The sequence below is a fragment of the Phoca vitulina genome, unplaced genomic scaffold (genome assembly GCF_004348235.1).
Source record: "Phoca vitulina isolate PV1807 unplaced genomic scaffold, GSC_HSeal_1.0 scaffold2, whole genome shotgun sequence".
NCBI lineage: Eukaryota > Metazoa > Chordata > Mammalia > Carnivora > Phocidae > Phoca > Phoca vitulina.
Window position 1 is genome coordinate 24444743 of NW_022589705.1, and position 22748 is coordinate 24467490.

Sequence of the window (22748 nt, forward strand, 5' to 3'; positions counted from 1 at the left end):
TAATACAAAAAAGGCATAAAGAAGGATATAAAGGTACAAACAAAATGCTAATAACACAGGCTGTGAAGAAATTAAATCCTTAAGCAAATGCTTCACTTAAGATTATCTGATATTGAAATTCAGGTAACTACTGATGTTGAAATAGGAAGAAAAAGAAAAAGTAACATATTCATTTTACCTGGCAGTACCAGTAAGCTCAATAACTTTTTGCCTTTTCAAATCAGCTTCATGTGTGGCTGCTTCACATTTCTCCTCCATTTTTCTCAACTTTTCAGCTGAACTTTCCCTTTGTTTTTGAAGCTCTTGTTCCAGTTTCGATACCTTGTAAAAATAAGTTTAAGTATTTTAAGTTCAGTCACATTTTTTGGAATGTGTCACATAACAGTCTTTGGAAGAAAAAAAAATATATAAATATGTAGTCTAGCCTATCATTCAGTTTCAAGATGTATTATAAAACTCAAAGTACAGACCAGAAAGCAAATGTTTTGGAAATAAAAAAGCAAAACTTAACTTCGTGGAAGATATTTCATTCATATACCTATTTATAGAAGTAGCTACATCGTAACATTAAAATAGGATTTACAAGAATTGAACAAAATAATGGTAAATGTTTCCCCTTTCATTATCCCCATGTGAAATGTTTTCTTTGCTTGTCAAACTATGTTGCTTTCCCAAACTGGCTCATTCATTGAAGGATTTCTAAATTCCCAACTGCCCTCAAATGTTACTACTTGCATTTGCTCCTATTCATTATTTCCTCTGTTCTCCTATAGTGACGGAGGTATTTTTCCTCCTATATAAGTCAAATTGCTTCACTGGTGTCCTGGATTCATTTTCTCAGGAACCTATCCACTTTCTCAGGAACTCATACTATTGACTATCACTACTCTCTCCTTCTGGCTTCTTTATATTAGCATTTAAACATGTTCAAGACATTCCCATCATAAAAAACTACCCAAACCTCTACCTCCTCCAACTACCACCACCACCCTTTCTTTCCTCCTCTTCAAAGCCCAATTTCTCAGTTTTCTATGCTTGTTGTATCATCTTCTCACTTCTCATTCATTCCTCAACCCAAAGCAATTTAGCCATTTTCTATAGAAACTGAGCAATGTCACTAATGACCTCCATGTTGATAATTCTAGTGGACATTTCTCAACCCTCATTCTACTTGATATTGATCTCAGCAGCCCATGACACCAATGATCATTCTTAATTTCATGAAATACTTACTTTGGCTTCTATGTACCATATCTCACAGACATCTGCCCAAGTCAATCTTCTCACCTCTCATTCTGTATTTTCTCCCTAGTTAATCTCAGCCACTCCATGTTTTCAATGAACATTTACATGACTGTGCTCTTCAAGTTAATCTCTGGCTAATGATTTTAATATCCTCTCTGCTCTTCTAAAACCTCTCACTAGAGAACTGAATACAGATTATAAGTTATTAATATCCACACCTCTAACTCAAGTTCCAAGAATAAAATTAAAATAGTACCCAGTGTAAAAACTAAAGGGAATCACCAAAACCCATCCACTCTGTGTTTTATTAAATAGCACACTCATAAGCAGAAAGAATCTAAAGATGAGTAATAATCTGAAAGAATCTAACATGGAATCTATGCATAGAGGAATATGAATGAAAGGCACAAAGAGAATACTGTATACAATGGAAAACTTACTCCAAATACTACAGAAATTTTTAGATATAAACTTCTTTAGACCCTCAAGGAAGTTAAAGAACATATAAAAATCTCTTAAAACAAAGATCAAGAAGAAAAAGAATTTACCAAATGAAAAATATAAATGAACTGGTAGATTTAAGGGGGGAAGAAAAGAGAGAGAACCATAAAATCATTATGGAAATGAAAATGACTTCAGAAAGAACAAGAATTTTAATCAATTCTACAAGCCAGAGACAACAACAAGGGACTTAGGAAGTGGGAATCAAACACAGGTAAGATGAAGAAATGCTTCCAGATGAAGCTGAACAACAAGCATAGCAAGCAAGAGGTCTAGACTTTAACAAAAGGGATGGAGAGCCACAGAACAGCTGTCTCTAAAAAAAAAAGAAAATAGAGAATACCTGCCTGATATGTTTGAATGTATTGAGGGATTCTTTAGTTGCACTGGAGAGGCTGAGGATGAATTCAGAATATGTAGATAAAAAGCCATCCAAATGACAAAAGGTGAGGTGTTGTGAGATTACAGGGAACTATCATTTTCTAATTTATACATTTTTGTAAAGTTTGAAAAAGAAAAACAACTCAAAAAATAGGAATTATCTGTCTGAAGATTTCAGATGAACTGCTAATGAATGAAAGAGGAAAGATTCGATTCTAGTATAAAATTCCTAGGATTCTTTCACTGGAGTAATAACTTATTTTTAGAAGTAAGTAGTTTCCTTTGGGATTTTTCTTGTAGTGCACTGCTTTAGCATATCCTTAGGGATTATCACGCATCCTGATCCAAAAACATGATGGAATGAAAAAGTCTAAATTATAACTAAGTTCTATGGATGACAAAAATATGCCCATGGTATTAGAGATGCAGGTTAGAACACACACAAATAGAACTTCACCCATTTTTCAATGTTAACACAGAATATTTCTTATAATATGAAATCTGTGAGGTAAATAGCAATATAACAAAATACTTATCGATTTTTAAAATTTCTATTTCATACAAGTGAAACTATGTTGACCAATAAGATATACCTGTTTTTCAAGTTTAGTTTGAATGTCTTCTAGCTCTCCGTTCCTAATTGTCTCTTGTTGTAACATTTGCTGCTGTTGCTGAAGAGTATGCTGTAGAATAAGATTCTGCTCAGCAGTCTCTTGAAGACTATGATTTTTTATCTTTAGTTCTTTCTGTAAACAGTATACCTAACAAATACATACATTTCTCATTAAAATGACATTTCAAATAAAAAGTCATAAAATGTCAATGCTGTCTTCCTTATTATCTTCATTTGTCATGTGGGATAATTGTATTTATGGCTATTGTTTGTTATATGGAAGGGCAGGTTCACTTTTCTGATGGAAGGGTGTGTTAGAAGGGCCTGCTTATAATGCTGACTCTCGGGGCGCCTGGGTGGCTCAGTCGTTAAGCATCTGTCTTTGGCTCAGGTCATGATCTCAGGGTCCTGGGATTGAGCCCCACATCAGGCTCCTTGCTTGGCGGGGAGCCTGCTTCTCCCTCTCCCACTCCCCCTGCTTGTGTTCCCTCTCTCGCTGTGTCTCCCTCTGTCAAATAAATAAATAAAATCTTTAAAAAAAAAAAAAAGGAAAAAATTCCCTTTGTCGTAGTAATCCAAATCCAATAAATCTGCCCAAAGAAATTATTTTAAAATCATATTAATAATGCAGCATAATTTACTATTTATTTATAATATTCTTTATGTGCTCCCAAAAGTAAGGGGAAAGTTTAATAAATGATGATATATCAATCTTGATTTAAAATGATGCAACCATTTAAAATCATAATTTAAAAGACAGTAGGAAATACAATATTTTACAAAATGAAATTAAGTGGAAAAAGCCCCCGAGAATTACATTTCATTAACATAATTATGAAAAACATTCAGACAAATAGAAAACTGAAAACTTATGTATTAGAAAGTGGATTGCAGGTAAATCCTTTAAAAATATCTTATTGTTGCTTACATAATAACTATTTTTAACATGAAGGAAAAAGTCATTCCTTTAAAGCAAAAAAAAAAAATCTTTCCAATAAGTATTCCAGAAGAAAGGAATTTTAAACTGCTAAGAAACAGTGGAAGAGAATGCTGATTTGGTCCCTTTTTCTAATTATCCAGCAGTTGAACAGTCAGCAGCATCATGAAGGGCTCAGGGCCCATATATTCTTTGGTCATGAGGAGAAGCTCTTAAGTTTCACCTTTCTTCATTATATGATGACACTGTAAACTTGGAGAACCTTAGGCAACTAACCAATTTCTTATTCTATTATTATAGTCCTTTTTTTATGCTAATCTACTTAATTTTGTCTACATGAAAATAATTTATTTAGTGCAAACATGTATCAGTATCACCTGTTTTTTTGTTTTACTTGCTAGCGCCCAAGAAAACTGCAGATCACACTTAGTACAGTAGTTTATTTTATATAGAACTGACCTGCTGCAAGGTAAGTTTAAATACTATTTTTTCTTTATTGGAACATCCTGTCTTATACTTACTTTCCTAGTCAGAGAAAAAAAGGGACAAAATATTAAGATAAGGTAAAACAGAAGAAAAAAAGATAAGCCTTAGCCAAAACGCCAAGAAACCATACCACATAATAACAATAAAAAATTTATTTCAGCAACCTGGTCACTGGCAAAATAATTTCAATTAAAAATATTGAGTATCAACCTCCATCTATTCAATTTAAAGTGGCATTTTATTGCATTGCCCTTTAACTTCCACTTGACTTTAAAATATAAGAAATAGTTTTTACATTATATTCTCTGCTAAGTTATTATATTCAGAGAAGAGATTTCCTAAAGGATTTATCACTTTATAATTAGGGTCAAGAAGAAAGTAGAATTTACACTATAAAATCTACTTGACAATTAACTTTATCTAGATTAATCTATATCTGAAGGAAAAATACTCTCTCACCATTATTACAAAAAATAAAATATAACCCAGGGGTGCCTGGGTAGCTGAGTCAGTTGAGAGTCTGATTCCTGGTTTTGGCTTAGGTCATGATCTCGGGGTTCTGAGATCGAGCCCTGAGTTAGGCTCTGTGCTCAGTGAGGAGTCTGCTTGAGATTCTCTGCCTCTCTCTCTCCATCTGCCCCTCCCCTTGCTCACATGCCTTCTCTCTCTCTCATAAAAAATAAAATCTTTAAAAATAAATTAATTAAATAAAATATAACCCAGAAAAGTTACTGATATGATGATGCCAACTTCTCAAAATTTAAGTCTATCAATTTGAATAAAAATATCAATTAAATTATTGATTTTATGCAAAAAATGTTTAGGCTTATTCACATCTATTTTGTGTTTATTTTCTCCTATCATGTTAACAACGTAATTTTGCATCATACTTTATCACTTTTTAAAGCACGTTAATATGGAATTAAAATATTTTCAAAATGATTCAGAACTCCAAAGTTACTATTATTTTAATCATAAATGTACTTATTCAACATGTAGAAAATAATATTTGCCTGAGGCAAAATTTCAGAGGAATATTTATTAGCTTTTTGTGGTGGATAATTAACATTTAGTTTTTACAACTGGATAACTTCCTACCAGTATGCTCTAGAGTCACTTAATTATTCAGCTAGTATGTGATTTGGGAATATCTACTGATTTAAAAGATTAAAACATCTTTATAACATCACCTATTACTAAAAGAATGGATGCACTATGAATCAAATCCAATTTTCTTTTTTTCTTTTTAAGGTTTTATTTATTTATCTGACAGAGAGAGAGAGAGAGAGCACAAGCAGGCGGAGTGGCAGGCAGAGGGAGAGGGAGAAGCAGGCTTCCCGCTGAGCAGGGAGCCAGACACGGGGCTCAATCCCAGGACCCTGGGATCATGACCTGAGCCGAAGGCAGATGCTTAACGACTGAGCCACCCAGGTGGCCTCAAATCCAATTTTCTAAACCCTAGCTATATATGATGAAAACCTCACAAGTCTGATATAAGATAATACAGTTGACTCCTGAACAATAAGGGTTTGAACTGCATAGGTCCACTCGTGCAGATTTTTTACAGTACAGTACTGTAAATGTATTTTCTCTCCCTTATGATTTTCTTAATCACATTTTCTTTTCTCTAGCTCACTTTATTGTAAGAAAACAGTATATAATACATATAACATAGAAAATATGTGTTAATCATCTATGTTATGGTAAGGCGTCTAGTCAACAGTAGGCTATTCATAGTTAAGTTTTTGGGAAATCAAAGGTTATATGGGGATTTTCAACTACATGGTGGGGAGGGGGTCGGCACCCCTAACCACTGCATTGTTCAAGGATCAACCTTAATTATATTAACCAGCATTGATACTAAAATTGGTTCTAAAGACAAATAATTCAAAAGTAAATAAATGTATGGGGTGGTACTTAAGAAAACAAAGTAAACAGTAATTGAATTTTTCTCCATTTCTTATCAATATATGTGAAAGAGTGAAAGATAACCTGTTAAGTAAGCCAAATACATGAGCACTGAGATAATAATTCAGCAGCGAAAAATGCAAATCTTTCTAATTTACTTACTTATTCCCTAGTATAGTTGTACATACTTGACTACTACTTCTATTTTCTAATTCAGTTTGGAGCCTAGGTTTTTATTTCCAGTCGTTTTGGAAATAATTCTAAGTTCATTTTAGGTAAATGCCTACTATCCACCCTAGTCTCTGATGCGGTTTCTGAGAGCACAAAGTGTAAAGCTCAACAAACTCTCTTGTTATGAACACTGCTTGTCTCCAGGTTCCATCTCTGCCAAGTCCATCTACACTGAAGGATAGTGAGGGCTATCAAAGAAATGTTTAAGTAATGTTTGAAGGAAGTTCATAGTAAAATAAAAATAACATTTCTATTTTAAAAAGTCGAAGTATCCATAGCTGAGGTAATTTAAATTCCATATACTGCAGTAGAGAAATATATGCCTGTCTGTCAAAGATGCTATAAAAGCCTTCATGAAGAGACATGGAAGGAAGAAGACAGGACCAATAAAATGTGAAGAGTTCCTTTTCTCAATCTCTAAACTTATATAATTATGTGATACACCTAAGTCTGGAGTGCTAGTGAACTATATATTTGCTTTTAGATCTATGCCTGCCTTCCCCCTGCTCTGCTCCAGGTATTACAAGAAATTCCCTTTTGGATAACAGAAAGATTTAGCCAGTGGGAGGGACCTGGAGCAGTTCTCCTCCTCTACGGCCTCAGTTTCAATTAGACAGATTCCTTTGTGGATCTCACTCCACTAGGCAGCCCTGCTTCTGGACTATAATCATCGCATCTCTTCCTGATATTCCTCTATCCCTGATGATGGCAGTAGGTCCTTGCTTATGATAATCTGAGTCACCTTACCATGCTTTGTTTGCTTCTCCCCTCTTCCATCACCTGTGTATCTAATTCTCTGCATAAAATTCTCTCCATTTTAAAGATATAGAAAGGATTCTATTTTTTGGTTGGGACTTTCTGATGCATTCAAGTCAACTTTGATGAACATTTTTGGGGGACTATTTCTAAACATGAATTTAAGGTTTAAAGCTTATATTTAATTTTTAAAATAGAATTTATTTTAAATTTGTATTATAAATTCTAACAAAGAAATAAAGGAACTCTTCACTAAGGTTATACCTTTGAGCAAAGTGAATACCTATTATGTTGAAAGCAAAGTGGTAGACACTGAGATATAGAATAAGATATGAATAAGATAACTGGAGTCATCCATCCAGTATCTCAGAAACTCATCTCAATAGAGAAAGTTGAATTTCCAAACCTAATTCTCAATCCTTCAGACAACTAGAAGGAGCAAAAATAAAATGAAAAAATTTGAAGATGGGGCGGCTGGGTGGCTCAGTTGTTAAGCGTCTGCCTTCGGCTCAGGTCATGATCCCAGGGTCCTGGGATGGAGCCCCGCATCAGGCTCCCTGCTCCGTGGGGAGCCTGCTTCTCCCTCTCCCACTCCCCCTGCTTGTGTTCCCTCGCTAGCTGTGTTTCTGTCAAATAAATAAATAAAACCTTAAAAAAAAAAAGAAAAAGAAAAAATTTGAAGAATTTTACGCCTCTAAATCTAAAACAATATTCTAAGTCTTAATCATTTTATATTAGAATTACTTTCTGTGATATTAATAATAATTTAATCTTCCGATTCCCTAGAAATAGATAAAAGAATCAGAATTTTAAGGTGTCATATTTTGTATTGCATAGAATTAATGTTTGTTATAAACAAAGAATATAAAACTGGAATTCACATTTTAATGGAAAGTTTTTTTTTTAAAGATTTTATTTATTTGAGAAAGAGAGAGTGCGCACAAGTGGGGCAGGAGGGGCAGAGGGAGAAGCAGGCTCCCCGCTTAGCAGAGAGCCTGATGGGGGGCTTGATCCCAGGACCCTGGGATCATGACCTGAGCCCAAGGCAGAAGCTTTAACCGACTGAGCCACCCAGGCACCCCTTAATGGAAAGTTTTTTATCAGCTACATAAAGATGTACTTTTAAAGAATCTTAAAAATAATATCTCAAAAAGAAATCATGTGAAAAATGTTTTTTAATAAAAATGCTAATTTACCTCTTCAGATTTCTTCTTTAGCTGTTTTTCAAACTTTTCCTTATTTCCTTCTAATTGATTCAAGTGCAAGGCAAGTTCTTCCTTACAAATTTCTAGGGCTGAATCTAGTTGTCTGACCTAAGCAGGAGAAAAGCAAAAAAAGAAAAATCAACTAATATTAATGAGTGCTTATTATATGTTCAATATTTTACAGGTTTATCTCCTAATGTTACCTAACTGCTTAAAACTGAATACACAGCCCAACTTAGGACACAAAATGCTATTACAGAAAAAATTTATTTAGAAAACTGATTTTTTATTGCAAATTAGGAAATCAGAGGCTGGAGTCCTGAAGAATAAACCAAACATGAACAAGTGAAGAAGGGCATTCCAGGAAGAGGGAGTATGTCCAGAGAATGTGAAAAGGAATGGTGCGAAGTTGGCAGTTTAGGGTACGAAGAGTATTAATTTATAGGAGATGGGTATTTGGGAGATTAGACTGGAAAGACAGACTGGGGCCAACCGTCAAGAACCCGTAGACCAAACACCCTAAGACATTTACCTAAAATAGTAAGCAACATTTAAGCCTATTTCTTAAGTTCCCTTGATCAAGAAAAATAGTAAAGTGAGTACACACTAGTGTACTGTGCTAATAATGCTATGGTGTGAATATTCTGAATGTGCTCAAGTCACAAAGAAAATGAAAATATTTTTGTTAGCTAGAAAAAAAAACTTAACAGGCTACATTTGCTTTGAATCAGTGAAAACATTTTCAGAAAGGCAGCACTGTAACTTGGTCCAAGTGTTCACAGAGCTGCAATTGCTTTACACCACCTTAATATTAAATAGCAAATGAGCAAAGAGCAACACAAATTCAGTAAATTTTTTCACAAAAATCACTTCAAGGGCCACAATTTGCACACATGCTCCATATCCCATCTGTCAAAAAGATGCTTGTCTTGCTTCTTTCTTAGTGTAATTTTGAGCTCCTCAGGAGTGGTTTTTTCTCCCCCCCTTAATCAAGTAGCATTCTCGTAAGTCATCTTGAAGGTGTAAAAGAAATCTCAAGATAAGAAAAAGAGAAAAATGCTCCCTGTTGCAGATACTATTTATTCTATATCATGAAATTATCTTTGCAACTCTTATTTCTAAATAGAGAATCCTGAAATACAGTTTTCAAAGATTGTCCTTATAGCCTGTGAATATAACCATTAACAGCTAAAAAGTTGGTAATTTTGAATTATGCTTGTTAATAAATTAACATTAAATTAACACAAATTAACATTTGTTTTATGAAAGGCATAATTATGAGTTTTCTTTCATTCTTTTTTTTCTGAGGGTTTTTTTAGTTTTCTTTCTTAACCATGAGAATGAGCACTGGTACTTGTATCATCTCCCACACACAGAGAAAAAATGAAATCTGTGACTGTCAGAATATCACACCTGATAATTAATAATGTAAAAACTAATTCAGGCAAGCTTTATCATGAGATGTTAAAACCATCGGTTATAGGTAGTTGAGGAGCAGTACATTCACATGGCCTGAAAGAATCACCGCGCATTTTATTAATTATAAAGGAAAAAAATGTGCCCTTCACATGGGGAGATCTGGCAGTAATCGGCTTACATAAGGTGCCAATATTGGCAGTGACAGTAACGGGGTAGTCTGATACGTGCTTCCTGATGGGAAGCAGAAGAACACAGTATAACTCATGTGGTGTTCTAGTTGACCTAGACTTTCAGAATATTCACTATCAAGAAGAACAGAAGGAAAGAGTGAGTTTAGGGAAACCTAAAGTGCCAAATGCAACATGTAATTATAAATGAATCCTAGATTGTAAAAAGAACAAGAACAAGCTGAAGTAGTGTTTCTGAAGGTTTTAATGGGCATACAAATCAGCTGGGCACCCTATTAAAATACAGATTCTGATTCAGTAGAAGGGCAAAAAGGTAAGACAGGAGACATGGGCTCAAAATTTAAGGAGGCACTCACTCGCAGGGTCATGCCAAGTGCCAACACTATACTTATACAACCCCAAGAGTAAGCATCTCCCTAAATTTTGCACCAGAAGCAATTCATTTCCTTCACCTTAATCCCAATTCTGTTCAGTAGGCCCGGGGTATAGCCGAAATTCTCCAAGTCAAACACGTTTCTAGGTGATGTTGATGTTGCTAGTCCACAGACCATGCTTTGAGTAGCAAGGCTATATAGAACGATTGTAAATAATTGGAAAAATTTTAGTATGGACTGTGTGTTGAATGATGTCACTGAATTAACTTTTACTTTCTCTGGTGTGTAGAGTGGTGAGGTCATGTAGGAGAAAGTTTCTGTTCACAGGAGATGCAAGTTTAAATATTAAAGGTGTAAAGTGTTACGACATCTGCAACCTTCTCTCAGGTGGTCTGGCAAAAAGGAAATGTGTACGTTATGAGATTGGGTGGGTGCGTGCACAAGTGGGTATGTGTGTGTAGGGAGAGATGAAATGAATGTAGCTAGAGTTTAACAGACAGTAAATCGAGGCAGAGGGTTCACAAATGTTCTTTGTACTATTCTTTCCGTTTTTCTGCAGGTTTGGAATTTTTCAAAATAAAATTTAAAGATTTTTTTTTTTTTAATAGAGACACAGCAAGAGAGGGACCACAAGCAGGGGGAGTGGGAGAGGGAGAAGCAGGCTTCCCGCGGAGCAGGGAGCCCCATGTGGGGCTCGATCCCAGGACCCTGGGATCATGACCTGAGCTGAAGGCAGACGCTTAACGACTGAGCCACCCAGGCACCCCTCAAAATAAAATTTAATTAAAATTAATAAATCAATTTGAAAAAGAATAAAACCCCAAACATTTACTACTCTGTTGGATTCATTATTTGAACAGGAGTTTGAGAGTCTAAATCTCATATGGATAAGCATCATTCACCTCATACAAACCACCTATAAATACACACGTATATATATGGACATAAATGAATGAAATGAAAACAAAGACACTGCTTTGTTGAACCAAAGAACTTCCTCAGGAGTACAGTCTGGGGGTAACCAAGTATGGGCTCTAGTCTACCTATTTTCAACAAAAGCAGCTAAGTTCTTTTTTGTTGTTACTTTTTTCTACTTATGACTTTCTTTGGGAAAAGAAAAAAAATCCAGAGTCGAATATAAAAGCAAAACAAAAGAAAGTAAGTAAACAAAATCTCTAAATCTAACAGGCACCTTCTCAATATTCTATTTAACAACACGTAATATAATTGCTTTAATTTATTGGTTTCTTATTCCTGTTCAGAATTTCCCATCAATCTTCTGGTTCTCATTAATCATACTTTCATAAATGATATAACTTTAAATTGATTCTTATAATTCTCCTGCAGATAGAAAATTCAGAATTTTTGTGATTTCATTCTTAATTATATTTGTATCTCCTTTGTTAATGGTTGAATTGACTGCATTTTCCAAGAATTTATCAATTTTAAGAATATATTCTTTGACTGGTTACTTTAAAAAAATTCATTATTTTTTTATGCAAAGAACAAATAGAGGTACCTACGTAGAGGGACATAGCCAAAGTCAAGAGGGGAAGGTGGTAATGACATATCAGGAAGAAACTACGTTTCAAACTTCAATTTTGTTGCTACAAATATCCCGTATGTTAGGTTTGGTATAGCTTGAGTCATAGGAATGTTGTTTCTATATTTCTTCCTCATTTTGGTGTTTGCCCCAATAACATCAAACCTAAAGCCATTAAGGGAATAAAACCCAGTAACATAATTTCTTCTCTTACTGATTTTAATATCTGGTTATTAACATATGGAAATAAACTACTAGATGTGTTAGGCAGTTTAATAAAAAACAGGAGGTAAGTGGCAATATAGATTTTATTTAATGAAATTATTTCATGCCTACAACTTTTATAATGATTTTTTCATGTTAATGATCTTAGAGGTTATTGTTACATGAGGAAATGAATTGACATGGCATTAAATGTTAAAAGTTTTGGGGAATACTATATGAAAGTTATGGATAAACATAATTGTGTTTACATGGGCATACTTGGTAATAAAATGGATTAAAAACAGAGTACTAGGCAAAAATAACACTGAATTAACATATTCCTTATATTCAAGCCATATATGACAGAATAAACATGCTGTTACCTATTTTTAACACTAAAAATGCAAAGGAGAAATATCGAATATATAGTAAGTACTTATGAAACTTTGAGTAACTGAGTATGTGCTAAGCATTATAGGTACCTCATTTCATCTCCTCCTCATACTGACCCTCCTCTAGAGTATTGTTATCTGTATTTTACTGATGAAAAAAAGTTCAGAGACTTAAAATAACCTAGCCAGGGTTAAAGTTAACTAGTAAGCACTCTGAAATCAGAACTGAACCTCAAGTCAACTTAGCTCCAAAACCCATTCTTTTAACCATGAAGACAGAGTAGCCATAAAACAAAAGTATTTTTGTATTTTATCTGAAAATTCTGATTTTCTCCCCTAATTAATCTTATAGCAGAACTGGTAAAAAGAAGTAAAATTCGACTGCTTGTAGATTCATCTCCTTTCACTTCCTCTGTTAATTCTTTACTGGTAATGTTAATAAGTAGCTACAATTAAAAAAACATTTTTTGTTAAAAAAGAAGCCTTTCTTAAGGCAAAAAAAAAAAAAAGGTTAGACAATCCACAAACCAGATTATCAACAATCAAATAATTAAGATTATAATTCACAATGAAGAAAAAATACTTACAGAAACTAAGTTCACTGACTCAGGTAAAATCTTTACCTATGAGTTTTTATCTAAATAATTTTTATAATTTATAGAGAAAAGTATAAAAGCTACAGAATGTCTCTATTAAAAAAAAAGTTTTAAAAAATTAGCATACTAGCCTTGATTGTTTCTTCAGATACTTGGTTCTGTAATGTTCTCAAAGCTTCATCTTTCTTCATGTTTTCCTTTTCCATCTCCTGAAAACACACAGATTGGTAGCAAAAATATGAGTACATGTATAAATATTTTAATTTTAGCATTACTAATAGGCTGTTAAGCAACTGATTTAATTAGAATTAAAGGTAGGTTATAGAAACGTAAGTATTAGTCAGCTGTTAAACAGCACTTTCAGGGGCGCCTGGGTGGCTCAGTCAGTTAAATGTCTGCCTTTGGCTCAGGTCATGATCCTGGGGTCCTGGGATCGAGCCCTGCATCGGGCTCCCTGCTCAGCGGGAGTCTGCTTCTCCCACTCCCACCCCGCTTGTGCTCTCTGTTGCTATCTCTGTCTCTCTCAAATGAATAAATAAAATCTTTTTTAAAAATGAATAAATAGATAAAATAAACACTTTCACAAAGATGATTTTACCCCTTTGCTTTCCGTCAGGAGTCTGTCTAGTGATTCAAGATGATGTTGTTTACATATTATATCTTGCTGCAAAATGGACATAGTCTTTTCTTGTTCTTTAAACTGTTGGTCTTTTTTCTCTAGTTGAGACTCAAGCTAAACATAAAAACATGATTTATTAACTTGCATATAATTTTAAAAAAATCATGAAACATGTTAAATATACAGAAAAGAATGTAATACCCCCACGTTAAATTACTATTGAAATTACATAGATTTTTCATTTTGCCAAATTTCCTTCAGTTTCTCTCCCTTGAGAGAAGAAATGAAATCACATGGCCAGGTCTTACCTCTCACCAATACAGTTGATTTCCTCCCTCATCAATACAGCTGACCCTTGACCAACACAGGTTTGAATTGCACAGGTCCACTTATATGAGGATTTTTTACAGTACGGTACTGTAAATGTATTTTTTCTCTTCGTTATGATTTTCTTAATCACATTTTCTTTTCTCGGGATTTATTGTAAGAATACACTATACGATACATGTAACATATAAAATATGTATTAGCTGACTGTTTTGTTATCAGCAAAGCTTCTGGTCATGAGTAGGCTGTTCAGTTTTGGGGGAGTCAAAAGTTACATGAGAATTTTCAACTGTGCAGGGGGACTGTGCCCCTAACCCCTAAGTTGTTCAAAGGTCAAATGTACTATGCTGAAATTGGTCTGCATCATTCTCTGGTATGTTTCTCACACGTTTTTTGTGTTTACTACATATGTGGATCTATGAATAATATGTAATGTATTTTTGTTTTAAATTTTACACAGACAATATCAAAACATCTGCAAGTTTTAGCGACTTGGTTTTTTTACTCAATATTGTTTTAGATATTTATCCCTGGATATTTATCCATGTAACCATATGTAGATCTAGTTCATTGTTTTTTCTAACAGTACAGTATTCCATTGTAACAACAAATTACAGTTGTCTTCTCTTCTACTCAAGAACAGTTTAATATTCTATTTTTCACCATCACAACAATGTTACAATACATCCTGTGTGCACGTCTCTTTATGTGTTAGAGTTTCTTTAGAATAGATCACCTAGAAGTGGACTTTCTGTTTGTAGGATATGCACATTTCCAATTTCATTAGGTATTTCTCTTCAAAGTGCATCAAAATTTATGCTTATATTAGAAATGTATAAGATTCTCATTCCCACAACTTCAACAATAATTGGTGTTATCAAAATTTCAAAATACCTTTGTGAAGACAAAATAGGAAATTACTGATATGTGTATATGCATATATGTGCATATTACATACAAATGTGCAAAACTTTATGATATATATAACACACACATACATATATAATAAAAATATGACAGAACAAGGTTAACTAGAAAATATTAAAACTAAGTAACTCTGAAAACACTCAAATGAAAATAATCAAATAACAAATTAGAGGAACAGAACAAATAAAGTTGGAAGAAAAGTGAACAGAGCCTAAAAGACCTGTTGGACACCATCCAGCAGACCAAAACGCAGATCATGGGAGGAGAGGAGAGGGAAAAAGGGACACTGAGAATATCTGAAGAAATAATGATTGAAAATGTCTAAATTTGGGGCACCTGGCTGGCTCAGTTGGAAAAGCATGCAACTCCTGATCTCAGGGTCATGAGTTTGAGTCCCAAGAAAATGTCTAAATTTAATGAAAGACACGGAAATAAACATCCAAGAATCTCAACTCCAAGAAAGATGAACTCAAAAAGGAATCACACGAAGACACACATATAATCAAAAATTTCAAAAGACAGAGAAATCAGCAAGAGATAAATGAGTAATCACATACAAGGATCCACAATAATATTACAAGCAGATTCTCATCAGATACTTTGGAAGCCAAAAGACAAATGTGTTGATTTACTGAAAAGAAAAAAATGTCCACCAAGAATCCTACTATCTGGCAAAACTGTCCTTCCAAAGTGAGGCAGAAATTAAGACATTCCCAGATCAATAAATGCTGAGGGGGTTGTGACCACCAGATATGCCCCACCAGAAATGCTCAAGGGAGTTCTACAAAGCAAAATGAAAGGACACTAGACAATAATTCAAAGCCATATGGAGTATTAAAACTCTCAAAGATAACAGCAAGGATAATTATAAAAGCTAGTATTATTCTAACGATGGTTTATAATTACACTTTTTGTTTTCTATAGGATTTAATATATTTAATGAAGAAAAAACCAGTTAGTGTAATTTATTAGTATAAATTTGGTTTGTAATTCCAAGTCTTCTTTTCTAAATAGTTTGAGAGACTAATACATTTGAACGAATTATTAGCTTATGTTTTAGGGCACACAAGGTATAAAGAAATAATTTTGTGACATTAACATTAGAAAGGAGTAAAAATGGAGCTGTAAAAGGACACAATTTTTGTATATTACTGAAGTTAGGCTGGTACAAATTCAAATTAGAATAATAAAACTTTAGGGGTGCCTGGGTGGTTCAGTCGTTAAGCATCTGCCTTCGGCTCGGGTCATGATCCCAGGGTCCTGGGATCAAGCCCCACACCGGGCTCTCTGCTCGGCGGGAAGCCTGCTTCTCCCTCTCCCACTCCCCCTGCTTGTGTTCCCTCTCTTGCTCTCTCTCTCTCTGTCAAATAAATAAATAAAATCTTTAAAAAAAAAAAAAAGAATAATAAAACTTTAGAATGTTAAATGTAATACCCATGACAACCACACAAAAAATAACAATACAATATTCACAAAAGAGAATGGAAACAAGAAAAGAATTTCAAAATTTCACTACAAAAAAAACCAAAACCTGAATTCAAAAGAAGACAGTAATGTAGGAAAGGAGGGACAAAAAAGCTGTAAGGCATATAGAAAACAAACAGCATCATGACAAAAAGACAGTCTCTATCAGTATTTACTTTAAATATAAATGGATTAAACTCTCCAATCAAAAGATAGAGACTGGCAGAAGATAAAAACACATGATCCAACTACAGTTGACCCTTGAACAATGCAGAGGTTAAGGTGGCTGACCCCATGTGCAGTTGAAAATCTGTATAACTTTTGACTCCACAGAAACTGAACTACTAATAGCCTATTGCTGACCAAAGCCTTACCAATAACATAAACAGTTGATTAACACATATTTTGTATCTTACATGTATCATATTCTTACAATAAAGTAAGCTAGAGAAAAAATATTAATAAAATCATAAGAGAAGATATATTTACAGTACTGTTGTAAAAAATCCACAAATAAGTGGACCCATGTTGTTCAAGGGTCAACTGTACATGCTGTCTACAAGAGACTCACTTGAGATCCAAAGACACAAGCGTGTTAAAAGTGAAAGGATATAAAAAGATATTCCATGCAAATAAGTAACCAAAAGAGAGCAGGGGTACCTACACAAATATCAGATAAAACACTTTATATCAAAAAAGGTTTTAAGAGACAAAGAAGGACATTATTTACTATAAGGTTCAAAATAGTAGCGAGATATAATAATTATGAAGTTTACTCATGTAATGACAGACCATCAAAATATATGAGGCAAAAACTGACAGAACTGAAGGGAAAAGTAGTTCTACAAAAATAGTTGGAAACTTCAATACCCCATTCATAATAATGGACAGAAGACTAGGCAGAATATAAGTAAGGAAACAGAGGACTTAACAGAATAAGTCAACTAGATCTGATAGACATATACAGAACACTCTACCCAACAACAAAATACACATTCTTCTCAAGTGTGAAGGGGACATTTTGCAGGATAGACCATGTTAGGCCACAAACTGAAGTCTCAACAAATTTAAAAGGACAGATATCATTCAAAGTATCTTCTCCAACCACAACCAGATGAAATTAGAAATGAATAATGAAAGGAAAATTAAAAAATTCATAAGATTGTGGCATTAATTAAACAACAGATTTTTAAACAATCATTGAATCAAAGAAGAATTCACAAGGGAAATTAGAAGATAATTAGGAGACAAATGAAAACAAAAACACCACTTACCAAAACTTAAGAGACACAGCCAAAGTGGGGCTAAGGGGTAATTTACAGCTATAAATGCTTACATTAAAAAACAAAAAAGATCTCAAGTCAATAATTTAACTTCAAAACATAAGGAACTAGAAAAAGAAGAACAAACTAAACCCAAAGCTAGTTGAGGGAAGGAAATAATAAAGATTACAGTAAAAATCAACAAAATGGAGAACAGAAAACAATAAAGTAAATCAATGAAATGAAAAGTTAGCTCTTAGAAAAAATAAACAAAAGTGACAAATCTTTAGCTGAATAGATTAAAAAAACAGAGAACGCAAATTAACAAAATCAGAAATGAAAGTGGGGATAGTACTGCCAATTATACAGAAACAAAAAAGATCGTAAGAGTATAATGAATAATTGTATGCCCACAAATTGAATAATCTAAATGAAATGGACAAATTCCTAGAAATACAAAACCTACAAAGACTATATAATGAAGAAATAGATCATCTGAATGACCTAAAACTAGTAAGAAGTTAAATCAGTAATCAAAAAGCTCCCAACAACTCTGAAAAACAAACTGAGGGTTCTAGAGGGGAGGGGGTTGGGAGGATGGGTTAGCCTGGTGATGGGTATTAAAGAGGGTACGTTCTACATGGAACACTGGGTGTTATGCACAAACAATGAATCATGGAACACTACATCTAAAACTAATGATGTAATGTATGGGGCTTAACATAATAAAAAAATTAAAAAAAAAAAAAAAGCTCCCAACAAAGAAAAGCCCTGAACCTGATAGCTTCACTAGTGAATTCTATCAAACATTTAAAGAATACCAATGTTTAGGGGTGCCTGGGTCAGTTGAGCGTCCGAATCATGATTTCTGCTCAGGTCATGATCTCATGGGTCATGGGATCAAGCAACACATCAGGTTCTGCGCTCAACACAGAGTCTGCTTGAGATTCACTCCCTCTGCCCCTCCCCCCACACTCTCTCCCTCTCTCAAATAAAATCTAAAAAAAAAGAAAAAAAGAATACCAATCTTTCTCAAACTTCTCCAAAAAAGTTGAGAGAACACTTCTTTTTTTTTTTTAAGATTTTATTTATTTATTTGACCGAGAGAGACACAGTGAGAGAGGGAACACAAGTAGGGGGAGCGGGAGAGGGAGAAGCAGGCTTCCTGCTGAGCAGGGAGCCCGATGCGGGGCTGGATTCCGGGACCCTGGGATCATGACCTGAGCCAAACGCAGATGCTTAATGAATGAGCCACCCAGGAGCCCCAAGAGAACACTTCTTAACTAATTCTGAGACCAGTTTTAACCCGATACTAAAACCAGACAAAAACACTAATGGAAAACTACAGATCAATATCCCTTATGAACATTAAAGCCAAAATCAATATAATACTAATAATCCAAATTCAGCAGCATGGTAAAAGGATTATACACTATGACCAAGTGGGATTTATTCCTGGAATGCAAGGGTGGTTCAACATGTAAAACTCAATCAATATAATACGCCATATCAACAGAATGAAGAAAAAAAAAAACATATGATCATCTCAATTGATGCAGAAAAGTTGACAAAACTCAACACCCTTTCATGATAAAAACACTCAACAAACTAGGAATAAAATAAAACTACCTTAACATAATAAAAGCCATATATGGAAAACCTACAGCTAACATCATACTGAAAATGGTGAAAGACTGAAAGCTTTTCCTCTAAGATCAGGAACAAAACAAGGATGCCCCCTTTCACTTCTATTCAACATAGTACTAGAAGTTCTGGCCAGAGCAATCAGTGTCCATTGATAGATAAATGGATAAGCAAAATGTGGTATATACAGACAAGAGAATATTCATTCTTATAAAAGAAGTAAATTCTGCAATATGCCACAACATGGATGAACCTCAAGGACATTATGCTAAGTGAATTAAGCCAGTCACAAAAAGACAAATACTGTATGATTCCACTTACATGAGGTACTTAGGGTAGTCAAAATCACTGGGACAGAAGAAAGTAGAATGATGGTAGCTAGGGGATGGGGGGAGGGCATAATGGGAGGTATTGTTTAATGGGTATAGAGTTTCAGTTCTGATATTATCCCACACATCCCTTAGGCTCTGTTCTTTTTCCAAATTTTTTTTTCTCTCTGTTGCTCAGACTGAATAATGTTATTGCTCTATATTTCAAGCTCTTATTTTTATACACACACACACACACACACACACACACACACACACACACACACACCCGGTAGAGTATTATTCAGCCACCAAAAAGAAAAACATAATATCTTACTCTTTCAATCTGCTTTTCCATTTCTTTATGCTGTTCAAGATGAATTTTCTTAGCCTTTTCAAAAGCTAAACAAATTTTCTCATGTTCTGTATTGATATTGGTTTCTAGACTTCTTATCTTTTCATTCTTTTCCTAGAAATACAAAAAGACTTTAAAAGAATATAATTGAGAACTAGTTTTACATAAATACATAAGTGAAGCATTAAATTTGTCATACTCTATTCTTTGAAGAATCACAGTAGGTAATATGTAAAACTTCAAAAATAAACATTTATTGAAGAGACAAAATGGTTATTTTAAAAAACCGCATCAAAATGAAAGATTTAACTATTTTAAAATACTGAAAAGCCTATCAAAGAAGTATACTATTTCCTTCAATTCTACTAGAATAAAAATCAGAAATTGCAGATAACAACTTGCCATATAAGCCTATAAACTTAAAAATATAGAAGCAAAAAAATGAATCATCAGAAAAGTTTAGTAGAATTTATATTTTCCTATTCGGTATACTGTACAACAATGATACTAAAACAAACACGCTGTCACAAATCAAGTGCCTTAAAGTCACAGTGAATTTGTAGCCAAACAGTAATTTTTACCATAAGCTCCTGCTCTAGTTCTGCATTTTTTGCAGCAATAGAGGAATAAGCAACTATTTTTTCTTCTAGCTGTTTCTCGAGAGTTAAAAGTTGAGAACATTTCTTTGTCATCTGAAAACATATTGAAAGAAATAAAAAATTATTTTTTAAAAAATTACTTTTAAAGATAAGTGACAATTTAGAAGAAAAATAGTGAAGGGAAGGCCAGGTATATGACAGATTGTTCCATCTATGTAATACATAAGTAGTTTAATTCTGACCCCTATGTCCAAATATGATTGCATCCTAACCCATTTCTCCAAAGTAGCTGTTAAAGACTGAAACTAGTATAATAAAATGTTAACAGTAGCTATTTCTGGTGGTGGAATTATCAATGGTTTATTTTCTTCTTTGTCCTTTCTGTATTTTCAACAAGATTGTAATAATTTTGTAATTTGAAAAGTTATTAATCTCAGTACTAGATAATTTTCTAACTAAGCTGATGGCTATAATTTAGATTTAGACTGACTAAATCTCCTTTTCCATTACTTACATAATATAAGTTTTTCCTTGGTGTAGGCTACAGATTTTAAAATGAGAAATCAGACCTTTTAAAAGTACTCCTACAGACAGCATCAGCCTCAGTTTTAAAGTGAGTATAACATATACACATGTGGTCCTGGTCTATAATTACCTAAAAAGGCATCCTTATTCTACCCTCAATAGAAATGAAGATCAAATACTCACAAAACACACATTATGCACTTTTCAAAATGTAATCCAAGCATATCTGCATCATAATCACATGCAGTTGTTCACAAATGCAGATTTCTGAGCATGACTCCATACCTACTGGATCAGAATCATTAGAACAGTACCCAGAAATCTACATGTTTAACAGGCTTCCCAGCCAGTTCTGCTGTTAGCTAACATTCAAAATCCTCTATTATCACTCCTTTTCTTCCAATTACATAATCCAGATTCTTGACTTGTAAATGTGTATTAGCCATATTAACTTATACTTGGAAGAAATAATAGACTGCAATACATTAGAAGGTCCACCATATTTGAGACCTGTTAGCCACTAGAGAGTAATTTCTTACTTTTAACATAGGTTAAAACCCAAAGGTTTCCAAATATAATTTTAAAAGAATTTATAACTGATGTATAAATCTGGACTTACACATACAACTTTTACACAACTATAGTGCCTTTTTTCTTGTCTCCAAAGTTAGTACATATAAACAGCTAATTCAAGCTTACTTCACTTTCCAGTTTGCTAGAGTTTGAAGCTTTCTCCAGCAGCTCCTCTTGTATCAGCTGAAACTGACTAGTTCTGTGGGCCATGTTAACCTTCAAATCAGAATTCTCAGCTTCTATTTCCATCAACTTAGCACGTAGTTCTTCTATTCCAGAAGCAAGTCTCTGCCTTTCTCTTTCATATTGCTTATTCACAGTATGTTGATTTTGGTCTTTTATTCTTTCTGCTAACAAACATAAAAGGAAAATTGTTCTGTATAAAACTTAAAGAATAAAAACCTATTCAATGTTGAAAGTTTTAATCATAAAGTTTAATTTCTCATCTGAAGAATACTAAAGGGAATGGAGAAAGACATACGTTAAGGAAAATATAATGAAGGAACATGGTAAGGTACTTTCTATAATTAAGTACATAACAAAGTAGGAATAAAATCTTCTGAATCATTCACTTTTCTAGACTATTCCTTCACACCAGAAAGAGCCCTTCTCTCACTATAAAATTTTTTGGATAGAAAACATTGTAAAAAAAAAAATCACTGTTTAAAAAAAAAGTTGTCCTGTTTCCTTAAACTGAAGTTGACCATAAAATTTCTCTGGATAACTTGGCATCATTAATATTTTGATGTAGGGGCACCTGGGTGGCTCTGCCTTCGGCTCAGGTCATGATCTCAGGGTCCTGGGATTGAGCCCTGCATCAGGCTCCCTGCTCAGCAGCGGAGTCTGCTTCTCCCTCTCCCTTCTTACCCCCCCCCCCCCACTTGTGTTTTCTCTCTCTCGTTCTCTCTCTCTCAAATAATCTTTCTAAAAAAAGAATATTTTCATATATTGTATACAGATGCAAGTTCAAAAGCTGAAGACGAATCCTTCCTAGTCTAAACTAGCTCATGAGAATTCAGTGATGCTTTTTGAACTACTAAGGGTTATCAAAGATAGTTGTTCAAACACATCCTTTCTCCACTACAAACATATAAACTTACTCCCACCTAAAAGTGAGCTTTCAGGAGTGCCTTAAAGAGGCATAATGTATATGATTGCATAAGCAC

At 34.0% G+C, this 22748-nt stretch overlaps 1 protein-coding gene across 3 annotated transcripts in view; it reads right to left on the minus strand.

Moving 5' to 3' along the window:
- CCDC18 (coiled-coil domain containing 18) overlaps window positions 1-22748 on the minus strand; it is a 136361-nt gene that overhangs the window by 74652 nt on the left and 38961 nt on the right. For 2 of the 3 annotated variants that reach the window (XM_032423517.1, XM_032423525.1), the window contains 8 exons: window positions 21709-21932; window positions 20467-20577; window positions 19868-19999; window positions 13578-13712; window positions 13111-13188; window positions 8255-8371; window positions 2721-2888; window positions 179-321 (listed from right to left, as the gene is read on the minus strand). In XM_032423517.1, coding sequence (XP_032279408.1) covers window positions 179-321; window positions 2721-2888; window positions 8255-8371; window positions 13111-13188; window positions 13578-13712; window positions 19868-19999; window positions 20467-20577; window positions 21709-21932 — 1108 coding nt within the window. The remainder of the gene's footprint in view (window positions 1-178; window positions 322-2720; window positions 2889-8254; window positions 8372-13110; window positions 13189-13577; window positions 13713-19867; window positions 20000-20466; window positions 20578-21708; window positions 21933-22748) is intronic. The other variant, XM_032423527.1, reaches the window with a different exon arrangement.